General features: G+C 41.0%; 1 protein-coding gene across 3 annotated transcripts in view; it reads right to left on the bottom strand.

Moving 5' to 3' along the window:
• Window positions 1-19,183, bottom strand: part of SNX24 (sorting nexin 24) — a 163,664-nt gene that overhangs the window by 47,878 nt on the left and 96,603 nt on the right. For all 3 annotated transcript variants that reach the window (XM_020877553.2, XM_070465103.1, XM_020877563.2), the window contains exon 3: window positions 11,015-11,119. In XM_020877553.2, coding sequence (XP_020733212.1) covers window positions 11,015-11,119 — 105 coding nt within the window. The remainder of the gene's footprint in view (window positions 1-11,014; window positions 11,120-19,183) is intronic.

A 19,183-nucleotide genomic window follows, 5' to 3' on the forward strand; every position in this document is an offset into this window, starting at 1 on the left:
GAAGCACAAGCTGGAATCAGGATTGCTGGGAGAAATATCAGCAACCTCAGATATGCAGATGACACCACCCTTATGGTAGAGAGTGAAGAGGAGCTAAAAAGCCTGTTGATGAAAGTGAAAGAGGAGAGTGAAAAATTGGCTTAAAGCTCAACATTCAGAAAACTAAGATCATGGCATCTGGTCCCATCACTTCATGGGAAATAGATGGGGAGACAGTGGAAACAATGTCAGACTTTATTTGTTTGGGCTCCAAAATCACTGCAGATGGTGACTGCAGCCATGAAATTAAAAGAAGCTTACTCCTTGGAAGGAAAGTTATGACCAATCTAGATAGCATATTAAAAAGCAGAGACATTACTTGCCAACAAAGGTCCATCTGGTCAAGGCTATGGTTTTTCCAGTGGTCATATATGGATGTGAGAGTTGGACTGTGAAGAAAGCTGAGTGCCGAAAAATTGATGCTTTTGAACTGTGGTGTTGGAGAAGACTCTTGAGAGTCCACTGGACTGCAAGGAGATCCAACCAGTCCATCCTAAAGGAGATCAGTCCTGGATATTCATTGGAAGGATTGATGCTGAAGCTGAAACTCCAATACTTTGGCCACCTCATGCGAAGAGTTGACTCATTGGAAAAGACCCTGATGCTGGGAGGGATTGGGGGCAGGAGGAGAAGGGGACGACAGAGGATGAGATGGCTGGATGGCATCACCGACTCGATGGACATGAGTTTGAGTAAACTCCAGGAGTTGGTGGATGGACAGGGAGGCCTGGCGTGCTGCGATTCATGGGGTTGCAAAGAGTCGGACACGACTGAGCAACTGAACTGAACTGAACTGAGTACAGTAACTGCTGATCAAGTAAAAGAGAGAACTTCAGAGAAGACACCATGGTGGTACCAGACACGCTGGCCTGTCTGATGATCACCTGATTCTGGGGGTAACTGATGCCTTGTCAAGCCCTGGCACCTAGCAACAGATGAAGAGGCAGCAGAGCAGATGTAAACCCAACTTTTTAAAAAAGAAAATACCTTTCCAGCATTTTAGAAGCAGTTCCTGGTGCACCTTAGGGAAGGCGACCAAGTTACCAGAGAATCGTATCTTGAGAAAAGTAAAGAAGCTCATGGAAGAGAAAGATGAAGGGCTGGAACACATGCCCAGTAGAAGTCCGAAGGCAAACTAATTTGTAAGAAAATGTCCTCTGAAGCACTGGGGGTGGTTAAAAAGGGTCACAGGCAGACTGAGTGTCAGTTACTCATTCGTGTCCGATTCTTTGCAACTCCATGGACTGTAGCTTGCCAGGCTTCCCGTCCATGGGATTTTCCAGACAAGAATACTGGAGCAGGTTGACATTTCCCTCTCCGGGAGATCTTCCTGACCCAGGGATCCAACTTGAGTCTCTTGCATTACAGGCAGATTCTTTACCGTCTGAGCACTGGTGGTTAAAAAGGGTCAAAGGCATACTGAGAGACCTTATTATTCTGTGAACTCTGTAACATTAAGCCTATATACAGGCTACATAAAAATTAAAACAAAACCAAAACATGTTTAGGTCATGATGCAGCCTCTTTGGGGATTATCTTGTAGGAATGTTGAAAGTCTCTTCTACACCACGTGTATATAAGTATAAAAAAGTGAAAGTGAAAAATGAAGTTGCTCAGTGGTGTCCGACTCTCTGCGACCCTATGGACTGTAGCCTACCAGGATTAGGTCATGATGCAACCTCTCTGGGGATTATCTTGTAGGAATGTTGAAAGTCTCTTCTACACCACATGTATGTAAGTATAACTGCTGCATTTAAAAAGGGTATGTTCCAGTTAGGTTGAGTTGAAATGCACTATCTGTATGACCATTCACTTTTACCACGATGGACCCTACCAGAGGTTCCTGCCTAAACACATTCTCACCACTGAATGATTGAAATATAAAATCCATTTTGATTTGGGAAGCAAACACTGTCAAATAAACTCTTATAGGGAAAATAATTAAACTCGGTTTCCAAACCTGTCCATGTATGTTTGAAGAATGTGTTATAGGAAATTATATAGTCTCCAAAGTAGAGCCTGGCTAACTGTGAAGGGTGAGTTGGCATTTAAAACTTCCTATAGCTCAGATTATCTTGGAAAGGAAGCATTAAGATCCTAAAATCACATATCCCTGTCCTGTGGACATACTGTGAACTCTGTAACTTTGAGCATCTGGTTGGGGGGTGTATGGACAAAGGAAATGAAGATAAAGCCTGAGGTTTGCTCAGGGCAAGAGGGTGTAGGGAATCTAAAAGATGAGCTCCAAGTAAAGCTGCTTTCTCCCCAGGGGAGGGGAGAATAAAGAACTGTGAAGAGTAGTCCTGGAAGGAAAGGAGAGGAGAAGAAACAGCCTCTGAGAATTTAAAACCATAAACTGGCCCCTTCACAGGCTGGTAACCTAAATTAGTGCCTTCTCGTGGCAAAATAACCCCACAAAAAACCCTTCAACTATGAGGTCTCAGTTGACAATGCCCCCAGGTAATCAGCAGAAGCAATAAACACAAAAAATATCTGCACAAAACTCCATGTGCAAATTCACTTGATAAGTAAAAGAAAAAAAAAAAATCCCCAAGATAAAGATATAAGGAAATTGATTAATCAGCAAATTCACTTGACAAGAAAAAGAAAAAAAAAATCCCCAAGATAAAGATATAAGGAAATTGATTAATCAGCAAATTCACTTGACAAGAAAAAGAAAAAAAAAATCCCCAAGATAAAGATATAAGGAAATTGATTAATCAGCAAATTTACTTGATAAGTAAAAGAAAAAAAATCTCCAAGATAAAGATATAAGGAAATTGATTAATCAGCTCCCCCCAAAAAACCGACAAACAAATTACAAAACTACACACATATACTATGAGGAAACAAAGCACCATGAGCAAGAACCAGCAGAAACAACAATCAACTTAGACTTGTGAAGATATCAGTTACTAATTATGAGACTCGAAAAACCCTCAAAAATATTAGTTAAAAAAATCTACAAAGATTACATGTAAATACATGTAAATATATAATTTACATGTATCATATGAATACATATCATATGAATACATATGAATAAATATCATAATAAAGATCTACAGTAAAATGCAATAACACCAAAGATAAAAAGAAAATTCTAAAAGAATCAGAGAAAACTGACATTGCTTTCAAAGGCAAAAAGTAGTTCTAAGCATGTGTAAGAATTGTTTTACCAAACAATGGTTTGCATCAAAAACTTGGAACATCTCATTTCACTAAAACAACCTGGAATAGTATTCTTTCACTTATTGCAATGTTTGTATACCAAGATTTATTTGACAAATGCTTTACTTTACTTGACGAAAGGCTATACAAAGGTGACTAGAAGGAAACAGATAATACAGAAACTTTTAAAAAATTTCATCAATTTAGTCATTCTAGTTGGTATTTGTAAATTTAAAAATGAAAATATTTTGTAATTATGCAGCAAAGATATTAGCCACCATCTCCTCAAGAAAACTACTAACCATTGTGGTTTTGGGTTTTAACAATGCATGTCCAAAGAAAAGAATCAGAAACCATGATACACTGGAACCTATTAGAGATAAATATAAAAATCTGGAATCAATATTTATAAGATGGTTTATGTTTCATGTTCATACACAGAAGCTGATGAACAGTTAGGTTTCCTGTTCAAAGGATGCTGCCCTTTTACAAAACAGGAAAATATGGACTGACTTTGGATCTGCCCTGTTGAAGTTCTGATAAAAGTTCTAAAGAATCTCTGTAAATTATTTATAAACTATAATTAGAAAAAACTAAACATGGTCCACTGAATTCAGATGATATGTGATGGTGACCATTTTTCCTGAGGAAATGAGTTAATGTGTCTAAGAGATAAAATATAAAGAGGTTTGAAAATGTAAGCAAAAATACAAGGACTATTAAAAAAATGTAAAACCCAGGCAGATTAGGAAAAAAATGAAAACAGAGTTCATGGAAACAAAAAACCATAATATTAAATTCAAAAATCAATGTATGGGCTTCGACTTTCAATAAGATGGAGCAGATATACTTTTCCCCATTGATCCTGCTAAGTACAATTAAAACCACTGGGCCCTGTATATAAAGCAAACAGGAAGATTATGACAGGTTGAAAGAAGAAAAGAGACTTTTTAGGACCAAAGAAATGACACAGTGTTGAGCTTTATCTTTCCTGGGTTTTCATTTTGCCTCACCTATCTTGACTTGGAGAAGAAAAAACTAGCAACCAGGAAATACCAACATAAGCACACAAATAAGGCCCCAGTAAAATCCTGTTTCCTCTAGCAAAACCATACAAGAGACAACCTAGCAAGACAGAAAACTCTCCAACTCTAAATTGTTCTACTATAGCCAATGCACCACAGAAGAAATTGTGGCCAACTCAAGCCAGTAACGTCCTCATGGGAAGCCTAGACTTCCACCCTCGTCAGGCTGGTAATGAAGCACCCCGTGCTGGGGTGGTATCAGAGAAGGCCAAGAAAGCAGCCAGGACTTTCATCCCCACAGCCAGTAATGTGCCCCCACCTACAGGGTCTGTGGACACCATGTGGGGAGCTGGAACTCCCATCCTCTCAGCAGTGATGAGGAGCACCCAGCCCAACCCAGTTGTCAGTGATGCTAGCTGAGGGATCTGGTCTTCCATCTTCACTTGGTAGAAGGAAGGTGGAGTCCCCTGGCTTGACTGACCAGTATCAGAGAAAGCAAGCTAAAACAACCAAGATTTAAATAAGGTTCAGAGTCTCGTACCATAACACAAAAATGTCTAGAATTCAACCAGAATCATTCATTGTATCAAAAACCTGGAAGATCTCAAACAGGATGAAAAAGTCAACCAATACATGCCAACACTGAGATGACAGAGATATGTTAAAATTATCTGACAATGATTTTTTAAGGCAGCCATGATAAATATGTTTCCATGAGTAATTGTGAGCATATTTGAAAGAAAAGGAAGAAATAGAAAAATTTAACAAAGAAATAAAAAGTCTCAGTTCCCTCGTGGTCTAATGGTTAGGATTCAGTGCTTTCACTGCTGTGGCCCTGATTCGATTCCTGGTCAGAGAACTGAGATCCTGAAAGCTGTGCAACATGGCTAAAAAAGGGGGGAAAAATACACACACACACACATACACATATTCATATAAAGTATCAGCAAAAAGTCAAAGCTACAAAGAAAAATCAAATGGCAAATGGGGATTTTGGAACTGAAAAATTCAATAACATAAAGAAAGGGCTCAGTACAGGGTTCAGTGGTCCAGTGGAAGGAAAAGAGAAAAGAATCAGTGAACAGGAAGATAGAAACAAAACAATGTATCTAATCTGACCAATGGAAAGAAACAGTAAAAATAAATAAATAAAGGTGTTAGGGCCTTGTGCAACTATAATAAGAAATAGAACATTCCCATTATTGGAGTCCTGGAAAGAGAGGAGTAAGAGAAAGGGGTTGAAAAAGTACCCAAAGAAATAATGGCTAAAAACTTCCACATGTGGCAAAAGAGATAAACCTATAGATTCAACACGTTGGTAGGATTCCAAACAGGAAAAACTTAAAGAACATTTAAATCAGAAACCACAGGGGCAAAATGAAGTTTCAAAATATTTTCCAAGTGCTGGAAAAAACAAGAACTGTCAACCCAGAATCCTACGTTCAAGGTGATCAGATTTAAAACATTATAAGGTCCTTGTGAATTTCAGGAGGCAACTAAAGAGAACAGGTAATCACTGAAAGGATATATACATACTAACGGGGTAAAATGGAAACAGAAAAAGGAGGAAAAAATCTGCCACCAGTCCAAAAGCAAGCAAGGAAAGAAAAATTCAGCAAAAAGGGAACTAATAAAAAAATGGATAAAAATTAAATATACTATTTGGATATAAGAAAACAAGAAAAAATGGATGATTGTACTAAACCCAACTATATCAGTAATCATGAAAACATAAGTGGGAAATTTTAACATATGTTTTTTCTTACAGATCAAGCAGTCAAGTTAAGATACAAGAGATTCATTTTTAAAATGTCATCTGATTATATATAGTTCACTGCACTCAAGGGATTAGAAATTTGTGAGCGCACATGGTCAATTTTAACAGATACTTCAGGCACTACTGGAAAAGTCAAAAATACAATACTCTTTAATTCAGACTTCTGACCAAATGGAACATTATACTGCACAGTATAATTTAAAGAATGAGTGAGGGGCAGACTAGTCAGGTAAACAGGGTCTTCTGATGATAGCACTCTGCATCTACCCAGCCTGACCTAGCTGTGGCACTATTTTCTTCAAATGAACTTTTTTCTAAGTGGTTAAAATATTAGCTTCAGTTGCTATGAGCTATTTCTGGTCAGCTCCCAAAACTTTAATAACTTTTCACTCCAGGTGATAAAGATGAAAACATAAACAACTGCTGTTCCTGAATAAGTGACATAAGGCATGGGTCCCTTTCTCAGAAAGATAAATTTCACATTATTGCAATAAACAGCATAAGTGTGCTGTTCATGCAAAATTCCGGTGAAATTCCTTGTCTGAAAATCGTGACAGCTTCCAGTTTAAAGTTGGGCTAATAAAGAATGATGAGAGACTTGCCCATTAAATCAGCCTTAAATAAATACGTGAAGATACAACTAAACCTCAACCTTGCTAACCACTGTTTTCTCTTTCTGGAAGAAAGATCAAGGGTCTTCATCTTTGATGAAGTACCGAAATGTTGCCAGATTATGTCTAGGCATTAGAGGGTTTCTCCATTCATCCTGCTCTGCCCTTGGAGAACCTTTTCTGGGTAAAGGTAAAGTTGTTAAGTGTTTTTCCTTTGATTATTTTCTTCCCCACTTTTTATTTTCTACTCTTCCTTCTCCCTGGGCCTCCAGCAGGAAAGAGGACATCAGACTTGAACTGACCTCCGCGTCTCTTGTCTTCTGTTGGAGCTTTTGTCTCTGTACTCTGTGGAACGGTTTCCCAACCAGGGAGAGCAGCTCCCCATCACTGTCAATGGGATAAAACAACTAATGCTAAGAAAGCCGTGTGTCCTCTGATTGGTCCTTTCACGCAGTATCCTAGACTCATTTTGTGAGTGCAGTACCTTTGGGAAGCTCTTGAGATTTATGAAATCCATTTTTACGATATATGTGGTGTTCTGAATTCTCTCTTTCCTGAGGAGTTAGTGCTTTTGTTCACTTTGGCCTTTCTCTTCAATGCTTGGAGATCCCTGGGGATCAGATCTCACTGCAGAAAGCAGCTTGAGGGGACTTCCTCAGCTGTTAAGTCAGTAGGAGTGCTTCCTTCTGAGGGGAAACAGTGTGGGTGGAGCTGCATTTTGAGGGGCTTCTCCTTGCGGTAAGAGGAGAGGGAGGGGGTTGTCAACTTGGGGGCCCTGATATCCACCTTAGAAGCTTTAGCTTTCCTCAGACATTCTGTTTAGTATTTTGTTGCGTTATTTTCAAGAAAATAAGTCTTTACAAATTTTGAACCTGGTCATGAACATGAGGATGTATTCTGTACAGAGCAGCCTGGGCACCCGTCGTGTTCAGTCTCACTGCTCACCTCAGCCTCTGCCTCATGGGCCGACTCTGAGTCCAGAAGACCATCTCCACCACAGCTGTAAGTAGGCTGCCTCCCACATCCACACAGGCTCTCATGGCTGAGCTTCACTCTTCATTTTGTAGCACTCATTGCACGCTATCAGAACATTCCATCTTCTTCTAGAAAACTGTCAAATGTTTTTGTTCCCCCCACTGATGATCCCCTCTTTTCCCTGCCCATCCACCACCTAACTGCTGTGGTTTATTTCTTTTTAATTTTTATACTTTTTCTTCAGTGGGGTCTTAGGAAAGGTGGAAAATCCTCCCAAACTGGGAGATAACATATTACATAAACCATGTTTGATGGTCAAATAAGTTTGGGAAACCTAAGTTAATTTATTCTTAAGATTTCCGTTTCTATGCAGATGAACTTAACACAGAAAATAGATACACTGCTCACAGTTTTTAAAGGATTCTAAATATTGAAGTCAAAGATATTAAAAAAAATCTATTGATCAAAGAAGTTGGGGTATAGACAGTGAGTTAAATTGTGATGGTTTATAAGCTATTTTCCTTTACTTTTATTATCATATCCTTAAGACAAACTATATGTTAAGGTTGAAAATTTCTCCTGACTTAGAAAACCTACAATACATAATAAAAAGAGTCTATACTGGGAGTTAAGAAATTAAAATTCCAATCCTATCTCTTTAACTAATACTCTAGGAAGTGAGCAAGTTGCTTAACCCCACTGGAATACTGGCTCTCCATCTCTAAAACAAAAGAGCAGTGTGGGCCAATTTAGCAAATGTGTGTTGAACCCATCCATGGTCCAGAGTGTATTAGTTGCTTTGGGGACAAAATGAAGGGTTTCTCTAGCCCTTCCAAGAGTTACTCTGCCTGTTTTATGGGTGGTAAACTGAGACCAGAGGGATGCTCGTGAACTTAACTGCAGGGCAGGAGACAAGTTGGATTGGATAAGGTCTGAGAACTCTGTGAGCTTAAGATGCTATGGCTTGGGTATTAATACTTTCTCAAGCATATGGGCCTGAACAGGGCCATCCTGTGTACCTTGAGCTGAGATGGATTCGCTGCAGGGTGGTGCCTGCCAAGAAGTGTTACTGGCACTTACACTCAGGGGTTCAGACAGGTACAGAGGGCGAGTGGGAGTCAAACTGGAGTTACACAGGTGAGTAGAAGGAATAGTGGGAACTGTCTTACTTCCGAAGAGACGTAAACACCAAAAGCTATTAAGAACTGAGCCCTAAGCCAGGGTTTGCATTTCCCTGGGGATTGATCAAGCATCTGCACTCATCCTTCATCCACACTCATCTCTGTAACTTCCATTTGGCTCCCATGGCATGCACATAGAATCAGAGAGAAGAGGGAGAAGAGAAAGTATCCTTGAACTCCTCAGGACTTAACTGACAACAAACTGAATATTAAACGCACAAGAGCAAACAAGTCCTCTCAGTCCTTCAACCACATCTTTCAAGCTCTGTTTCTGAGAATAGAAAATTCTAAGCTCAATTTGAGTGTCATTGTAAACTCCTCTCTATGCCAGATGATTTTATCTGCATATTTATATCCAAAGTACAAACATCTTAAAATGTTTACACTGAGTAGTAATGGGAGTCATGTGTCAAATACAATGGGAGGAAAGAGCAAAGCTTTCTTCAGAACTGAAGCTTGAAGATATACAATATCTGTGGAAAATCTGGCTTACAAATTAAAATGCATTGTTTACCAAGCCCATGTAATTATAGAGAACATGCATTTTTACCCTCTGCACACAACATCCAAAGTCTCGTTTTTGGGTTTTGGGGTTTGGTTTTGCTATGCAGTTGCGGCCCGAGGCCCTGGAAGTCTCGTGGCTCCATACACAGAGTCTCAAGGCGCACGCCACACACTTTCCTGTCATTTGCAGTCTCTACTTCCTTTAATCTCCCACTGCCGGGGAGAGGCAGTGAAGGATCCACCTACCACATCCCCAAGCAGAAGAACAAAAGCAGTGAAGACAGCCCTCCTCTGGGTTCTGGGGGTTTCCACACAACAACTTTCCCCTGTGAACACTGCGAAGACCAAGAGAAGTGCGGGAGACCAGGGACGGCTCCTTGACAGTTTTCTACTGGGGGAGAGTCCTGTGAACTGATCGCTAAGTACAAGCCTGCGTCAACAGCCTCTCTTGAGCTTCTAGCTACTAGTCATTCAAGCACAACCAACCAGAAAAGCTCTCTAGAGGACACCAGATAGAGACTTCATGCAGTCCACAGTTGCCTGCCCAAACAGAATCCACTGAGGGTTAATGCTGAAGGGATTCACAAAGGCGGCTATGGACGAACACCAACTTCTTTGAAGAAGCATGTCCTGGTTAGATCATCACGGTAAATTCAGAACTCTGAGGTGCTGCCCAGCTCTTCGTTTTTGAGAGCCTGGATTCCCCTACACCAACCCCTCACTCCTGGTCAGTCAGCCTCATGCGTCAGCCCCTCAAGTGGACTCATGTCCTGATGAACACAGGCACCCAAGGCCCCCGCCCTCCTCTCAGCACCTACTCCACACGGCGCTCTTTGGATTAATGATGGCTACACTGACTATTCACTAGCACTTTTTGTTTTAAAACTTGGAGAAGTTGACATTGCCTCACTCTTTCCTTTTGTTTTTTTTTCTGTCACTTGGCAGAGAGACTGTTTTGTCTTATCTTACTTAGGTAGATCTGTTTGCTCCTCATAGCTGCAAGAAAGAGAGTCCTATGGATTGTTTTAAAAACACACATTCTACTTTTTGAAGAAGTTAGTACTTTATCAGAGGCAATTTTTATATCTTTATTCTCAATTTGATTCCAGAAGTGTACCAGCCAGGCCCACTGAAAATGCAGTTTCTCTCATTATGTCTTGAACACTCCACATCTAAAGGCTAGGAACACTATGCCACCAGGGAAGCCCTAATAATGAAGTCGCTTCGTTGTGTCCGACTCTTTGAAACCCCATGGACTGTAGCCTACCAGGTTCCTCTGTCCATGGGATTTCCCAGCCAAGAGTACTGGAGTGGGTTGCCATTTCCTTCTCCAGGGAATCTTCCCGACCCAGGGATCGAACCCGGCTCTCCTGCATTGCAGGCAGATGCTTTACCGTCTGACCCTATGAGGAAGTGACAAATCTTGAAGAGGAAAACTAAAAACAAAAAAGCAATTTGTAGGGTTGAACAAAAAAATAGACAGACATCTTGTACATTGGTTTTTACTTTTATACTAAATTTTCACTTCCACATCACCATTTAAAAATAGAACCTAATTAAAAATAAAAGAACCAACCAATAACATATTTAGAATTGTAAACTTTCCTTTCACTCAGAATGTTTAGCTTCTTGATACAGTCTGCATCTCACCCATAAGTTCTGAGAAAAAACATTGAGATGTATGATTCTTTAAGTGACAATATATTAACTGAGGATTGAAACACATCTTACCTGTAAATATGTTTCCAAACCTTGTCGTCGTTGTTCTAAGACTTTTGGGACCCAGTTCCGAACATGTTTAGAAGGAATTTCTGGAGTTTTAATGCATTTCTTAAGCTATAAAGACAGAAATGAAAACAAACACAGAAAATGCCTTTTGATTATAAAGACATTATTTGAGGGAAAAGCCAGTAAAAGAAAGTGAACCACTGTGATCTCCAATAAAAAGAAAGTAAAATATATACACACTGAAATTTCGTCAACAATTCTTTCTTTAGCTTTCCTAAATATTCATGTTTCAGAACACGAGTTCTCTGTTTTAGTAGTTGTTGTTATTGTTATACATCATCTGGTATAACAGATTGGATTTTTTTTTCTGAAAAATTAAGAGTTCAATATGTGAATTATAAAGAAAGTATAGAAGTTTATAATTTACAAAATCAATGAATACAATAACATTATGGTTGGAAGAAGTACATTTCTGATGAAAGGTCTTTCTACATATTGTTCACAGAAAAAGGCAGAACAAAATGCAACAGCCAATAATCATCATTCCTGGAATGCCATATGAACTAGACCACATCATATGGAGAGTTTCTTAAAAGTTCTATAATAAAAAGAACTAAAAAAAACAAAAAACAAAAAAGACTGATCCTTCCAATATTCCTAAGCATTAGGTCTAAATTTTGTTCATGAAAACTGAGTGATGGTTCTCAGCTAAAGGGTTCTCTGCCCTTTCTGGACAGCAGTTTTAAGGGACTATATAAGTAAAGGAAAATTCTTTTGGAAGTTGAGTTAGAGCTGCCTGTTGCAGGTTCCTCCTACCACATCCTAAACCTGTGAATATTACCTTATAGGGCCAGCTACTATTGTGTATATCTGATTACATGATATTACCATGGAGAGATTATCCTAGATTATACAGGTGGGCTCAATGTAATCATAAGGGTCCTGATAAGAGGGAGGCAGGAGGACCAGAATCAGAGAATGGAAGATGATACAGGACTGGCTTAGGTGACAAAGTAAAGGTCATGAGCCCAGGTGACCTCTGGAAGCTGACAAGGGAAAGGAATCAATTATCTCCTACAACCCATTCATATCTTAATTTTAGCTCAATGAAACTCAATTTGGATCTCTGACCTTGAGAGGCATAAGATAATAAATTTGTGTTGTTTTAAGTCACTAAGTTTATGCTAACTTCTTACAGCAGCAATGCATAAAAAACTAACACACTGCCTCTAAAGTGGAAATATTTAAATGCTCTCATTTAAAAACTTGGAAATCCTACTGAACTGCTCCTTTACATGAGAAGAAATGGCATAATGACCTCTAAGAAAATATTCATGCACACAACTAAACCCCAGGATCTAAAACTGCAATAAAAATTCTTTCTCATTCATAAGCATATATTCACCACTAAGCAGTCTAGGCTGAAAGAAGGAGTCTTGTGCATTTCAAAGATCAGTGCTTCTGGTTCAAGATGTTAGGCTGAGCCTGTGTTTGCTCCCTCCATTCACACCTGAAGTGCTGCTAACATAGGGTAAAAGTGCTAGCTGCAAACCCAAATCTATCCTCCTTCTCTTGCTCATCAAACTCCTAAATTATTGGAAATAATGCTGTATTCAGCTAAATTCAGCTTTAATTTCCCATATTCCCTTGCAAAGAGTGGGGGCCAAAGGTAATCAGAAGTCATAAAGAAAAGTATTCCCTAAATACTAAGTGCACCTAAATACATCCCTAAATACTCACTTGCACCATTGTCCTATTTCCCCTTAACCTTTTCCACCCTAGAATGTGACTGTGATGGCTGGAGCTGCCATGACCATCTGCCACCATGAGGTTAGAGTTCTGAAGATGTCCAGATGACTGAGCAGAAAAAATAGAGTCAGTACCTGAGTACCTCCTGGAGCTGCCACAACAGCCTGACTTGTTTTTTAAGACAAAAAAAAAAAAAAGTTCCCCTCCCAGCCCCTGCTCCTATTTTAAAGTTACTGGCATGTGGACTTTCTGTTTCATAGACCTGAATTTAACCCTGGTAGACATTAAAAAAAGAATGCCAAAGGAAATAGGACTCACAACAACACAGAGAACAGGGCAAGGAGGAAGGAGCCATCACCAAGCAAGAGATTAACAGCTTTGTAAAAGATAGAAAGCAGCAGCATGATGCTAAAGAAAGGACTGGAGCAGAGGAAGCCCCAGCCCAGACCTCCTCAGGAAGTAGACTGCAAAGGGTCTGGAGGTCAGTCTTCTCAGAAGCCTGAGAGGCTGTGTGCTCAGGACTGGCATTAAGAGGAGGAGGGAATAAGAAGCGGGACTGACTATGTCTTAGCCTGTGCCAAAGACCACAGAGATAAATAGCAGCCCAGTGCTATCCCTAAGCATGCACACCCCTATTCTATAAAAAGGGGTCCACGTCAGAGAGAACATACTTGTGGACACAGCGGGGGAAGGAGAGGGTAGGATGAACTGAGAGAGTAGCACTGAAACATATATATGACCATATGTAAAACAGATAGCCAGTAGGAATTTGCTATATAACAGAAGGAGCTCAGACTGGTGCTCTGCCATGACCTAGAGGGGTGGAGTGGGTTGGGGGTGGGTGGGAGATTCAGGAGGGAGGGGACACATGTACACTTATGGCTGATTCACATTGTTGTGCAGCAGAAAGCAACATAACATTGTAAAGCGATTATCCTCCAATGAGGGGAAAAAAAAAAGAGGGTCAGCATTCCTAAGGAAATTTCATGAAATGTTTGGGTTGAAGTAGGGTGTTTGCCATTCTGGTCATTTTGGTTTTCATGAGGTTCCCAGCCTAGAATCTTCCTTTCTCCCCTCATTCTCTATAATGAAGCCCTTCAGTTGACAAACACCCTACAGAGGGACCAGACTTATGCATTCAAAGTGAAGGAAGCAGTGAAAAATACCTAGAATAATTCATCTAACTGGATGGACAATCAAGGATTGCTTTCATAGGAAAGCGAGCACTACAAAGGAGAGAGGATAAGAAAAACAAAGGGAGCAACTAATTCCAAAAGGAACATAAATCAAATAATAAAGAGATCTTTAAAAATTCTGTTTAGTATCTGCAGAGAGATTTGAGAAGATCATGCTTCTATTAAACAGGAACGGTTGCTATGAAAAGGAAATAATCAGAGAAGAAAGATTTCAGAAATTAAAGAACATGACAGAGAAATTAATAAATTAAAAGAGGCAGAATATAAAATCATGGAAGTCTCTCAAAGTATAGAATACACAAAATGAGAGAAAAGGTAGGTGAAAAGATAAAAACACATATAGGATTAATCCAGGGGATTTAACATGAAAGTAATAAAGAATAAAAGACAGTTTCAAAGAAAAAAGTTTTTCTATGACCTAACATATGCCTTCAGATTAAGAACCCACTGCCAGCATAATGTATAAAAAGAATCTACATTTACTGACATTCATCTGTTGAGATTTCAGAATATCAAGGAAAAAGAGAAGACAGAGAGAAAAACATTAGTTGGCAAACAAAGAAAGCCGAGCCACACTGGCAACTGGCTTGTCATCAGCAATAATGAACGCTAGAGCAATGCTTCAAAGATCTAATCTGATATACATTTCTATAACTAGCGTATCATCAATAAAGTGTGAGAGAAGGTTTACCTGCCCTTCCTTCTTCACACAGAAGTAAACATGTAATTCCAGAAAACTGACAAATGAAAGCAAGGAAGAGGAAAACTGGTGTCAGGACTCAGAACTCTGTGCCATCATCATGGAGAGGGGAAGTCCAAGGGCAGTTGTGCATAGAAGGCCTGAGAGCTATCTGCGCAGTTTAGAGCAGGAGGTCAGAGCACGTGGAGAAGGCAGCTGCCCAGAAGAAGGCTGAGTCCATGCAACAGGCAGCATGGGTAAGATGGACAAATTCAAGATTTGTTAAAGTACATTATTCTTTGGTCTATCAGAAAAAAACAGAATAAAAGTAAGTACCAGGGAAGACAAAGAAGCCTTAAAGAAGGTCATGAAACAGAAGACAGTAAGCTTCTCCTCTGTTTTAGAGACACTCCTGCCTTTGTGGGGCTTCCCGGAAAGACAAAAACCAAGAAATGAGTTAATAAGACAGGGTGAAGGCAGACAGTAACAGACGGTGTGTGCACTGGGGGGGAAGGGCCTGTGTTACGAGAATGTGTGAGGAACCACCTGAATCATGCTGGGAGGCAGCCACCAGGTACGCGACTGGAGAAGGAACGTTCCAGCAGAGGCAGAGCAGTGGAAAGGCAGGGCCGAGCCTGTGGTTCAAAAAGCTGAGCCAGGGAGGCGGCAGTATCAGACAGTGCGGGGCCTTGGAGGCGACGGTGGGAACTGGAGTCACTTCACATGCAACACACAGTTTTAAACACGGGGATGACTTGGGGTGGAATCACAGCAGGCAGATCAGTCAGCAGCCCCTAAGGAAGTCCAGGCGAGAAGGACGGGGATGTGGGCGATGGTCCTGGCAGTGGGCCGGGGGGAAGCTGGAGGCTGCGACAGGACATGAAAAGTGGAGGTGGTTAGAACGACTCCAGGACCTTGACGCTTTGGGGTTTCTGACCCCATCTGGCAGCATCCTGTTTACTAAAAGGTGGCAGAATGCCAGGTTTAGAGTAGGTGCCAGAGAACACTACTGACCTCCCCAAAGTGACGGCTCTGTAGAACCCTGACGTTCTATAGAACAGAACTCCTGATTTTCAGCTGAGGACATGACTGCCCAGAATAAAGAACACATCTCCCAGTCTCCCTAGAAGCTATGTGGAGCTGAATGACTGAATTCTGCTCAAAGGCAGGTAACGTTTGTGCAACTTTCAGGAAGTATTCTTTTTTTTAAAGTAAAAAAGCTTTTAAAAAATAAATTTATTTATTTATGTGTTTTTGGCTGTGGTGCGTCTTGGGCTGCGTCTGTGCTGCCTGGACTTTTCTCTAGTTGCAGTGAGCAGGGGCTACTCTCTAGCTGTGATACACAGGTTTCTCACTGAGGCAGCTTCTCTTGTGGCGGAGCATGGGCTATAGATCGCACAGGCTTCAGGAACTGCAGCTCCCAGGCTCTGAAGCACAGGCTCAATTGTGGCACATGGGCTTAGCTGGTCTCTGGCAGGTGGGATCTTCCTGGATCAGGGATTGAACTCGTGTGTCCTGCACTGGCAGGTGGATTCTTTACTACTGAGCCACCAGGGAAGCCCCGGAAATGTTCTTAAAGGGAAGGACTATTCCTTCTTTCCTTTCCTCCTTCCTGCTGGCACCCACGTAAGGGCTAGACCTGGAGCAGTCACCTTCCACCAGGAGACGGAAGCTATGTGTTGAGAAGAGGAAAGTCACAAAAGTCAGGGTCCCTGAGGATCATGTAACTGTTACATTAGCCCTAGTCATTACATAAGGGAGAAATAAAGGAGTATGTGTTAAGATCACCATTATTTTGGCTCTAGAGTCACTTGCAGCAAAATCACACATCACATGAGTAAGGATATGGCTGCTACTGCAGGCTGCCTATCCAAAATTCACTTCCCCCTTCTTGTAAAACAAAACAAAACACAAATGTCATTCAGAGGACGACTATGCTAAGCAAAAAATCCTAATTTTCCAGGTTCCTTGGTAATGAGGATCACCATGTGATGGAGTTGTTAATGAAATGTAGTGTAGGGGGTGCACTGCTGGCTCAGCGGTGAAGAATCCCCGTGACAATACAGGAAACACAGGTCTGACCATGTGCTGCTGGGGCAATTAAGCCTGTGTGCCAGAACTACTGAGCCAGTGCTTCAGGGCCCAGGAGCCACAACTACAGAAAGCCCACACAGCAGTGAAGACCCAGCACAGCCAAAAATAAACAACAAAAACAAAAAAAGACAATAAAACAAACAAAAACAGAAGAAATGTAGTGTTAGTCCACTGAGTAGGTCTCCTCTTTTCCTCAAAAAAAAAAAAGAAAAAAGGCCTTTCTTCCTGCCAGAAACATGGAAGTAATGCTGCAGGGACAGCAGCTATGTTGGAACCAGAGGGTGAAAGTCATGTGCTAAGGTGAAGAAGGTAAAGTAGAAAGATAAAAGGAGCTTGACACATGGATATGGTAGAATTGCTACATCAACTTGGACTGCCTGCCTTTAGTTTTCTTGCAATATGAGAATTATTAATTTCCTACTTGTTTAAGAAAACCGGTCAAGTTTCTATCACATCCAAGGAAAGATACTCCTAACACAAAGGAATTGTTCCATTTTGGTGATTTCAGGTCAGCATTCAAGTAGAGAAAACGTGTAGGCAGTTGGATATGGGTCTGTAAACCGGGAGGGAGAATATTTGAGTGATACTGAGAGCTACAGAGCTAGATGCCATGACATTGGGAATTAGGTATAGACAGAGGAAAAGGCTGTGAGGGGCAGAATCCTGAGAAGCTCCTAAGACCTTGCCTCCTTTTACATGCCTGTAAAATTCCTCCCTTGGATCTGGAGAGGACCGGTGAATGAAGTAAGACAGTCACTCCTTTGATTGGGTTCCACTCTATGAGATCCAGTCCTAGCAGATGCCTGGCTTTGAAGAAGTGAGCTGTGGGTAACCACAGGGACACATGGCTAGGATTTGAGGATGGTCTCGAGGAGCTGAGAACAGTCCCTGGCTAAGAGTCAGCAAGAAAAGAACGGACTTCAGTCCTACAACTGCAAGGAACTGACTTCCACTCATATGAGGACAGGACAGTAAAGAGGATCCTGCGCTTCAGATGAGACCACAGCCTTGGCGGCATCTGATTTCAGCCCCATGAGACCACAAGCAGAGAATCTGGCTAACCTATGCCCCAACTCCTGATCCATGGGAACTCTGAGGTAACACATTATCTTGTTAAAGATGCTAAGTTTGTGGCCGCTATAATGCTGCAGTAGAAAACTAATGCAAAGGCCTTGGTCTGAGACACCCAACTCTGAGGGGCAGAGAAAAGAGGCTAGACAAGCAGTGAGGAGGCAGTGAAATGGTAAGCTGAGTTAAGAAAGTGTTTCTAGAAGAGATGTGATCAGACTGCGCAGACACTACAAAGTCAGAAATGCCAAAGCAGGAAGGCAGAGACGCCTCTTCCTAGGAATTATACTGAGAGAGGAGAGCAAGGCGGTGAACTCAGGAGGGAAGCATGGAGTCAAAGTGGGTTCTGTTATGTTCAATGGGAAATATTATAACATATTCATTTATTGACGAGACCGATTCAGTCCTGGGTGGGATGAAAGGAATAATTGATGAATATGTGTAAGGGAATAAACATATACCTCATCGCTACACTATCTGAGGTCTTTCTCAAACAAGAACAAAGCCAAAAATTGCTAATTATCCTGTGCTAATAAGCTCCTTAAGTTTTACCTTAAACATGAAGAAATTTCCTTTAACACAACTGAACCACAATATTTCTTATGTTTCAGAATAGAAAATCAACTCCATTATCTGTCTCTCTTTCTCCTTTTTTCTTAAAAAAATCTTGAAGATACAGTGCTGAAAAGATTTTCCCTTTTTATTTATGTCAGAAGTACTGAGGAAGCCAATCATCGTAGCTGCTGGGTTCGGTGACAGCATTTGTAGGTGAGTAATGAATGGCTTGAGATGAAGAGAGACAAACCCAAGACAATGTGTTTCCAGGAGGGCTCAGCTGCTTACAAGAAAAATACTCTTCTGCAGCTCCATCCGATGATTAACTGTCTGGGCCAGGCTGCGTCCAGACCAGCGGCCTTTCTGATCCCCACAGATAGCAACCAGATTCCATGATGCCACAAACATAATCCCCCTCTGCCTGGCAGGACCACTCCCTTCCCTTTTCATACTATTAGAGGACTTTACACAGAACTTACCGCATTAAGACCTGCCGTATGTACACTGGTGATAGCAACCATTTTCTACCAAAAGGAACAGAAATACTTTCCCCAAGCATAGGAATAAAATGATGAAAAGAGGAAAAAAATGTTAGAGAAAGAAGTGGGGAACATTTCATGGTGGGTAGGGGGGTGGGCATTCAGTCCTTGACTTCATGTTGTCATCCTATCTTGTCAGCGTTCCCCTGGAGGACAGTTCACAAGGTGCTATACCCCCAGTTTAACCCCATACGGCAGTTTTTTGGTTCTTCTGAAATGTAGACTTCGTTAAATTAAATATGAGAAGGCAAGAGTGTACACAAGCCAAAAGTAGGCAGGCACAAGAACTCGT

This window comes from Odocoileus virginianus, chromosome 3, assembly GCF_023699985.2.
Source record: "Odocoileus virginianus isolate 20LAN1187 ecotype Illinois chromosome 3, Ovbor_1.2, whole genome shotgun sequence".
NCBI classification, from domain to species: Eukaryota; Metazoa; Chordata; class Mammalia; order Artiodactyla; family Cervidae; genus Odocoileus; species Odocoileus virginianus.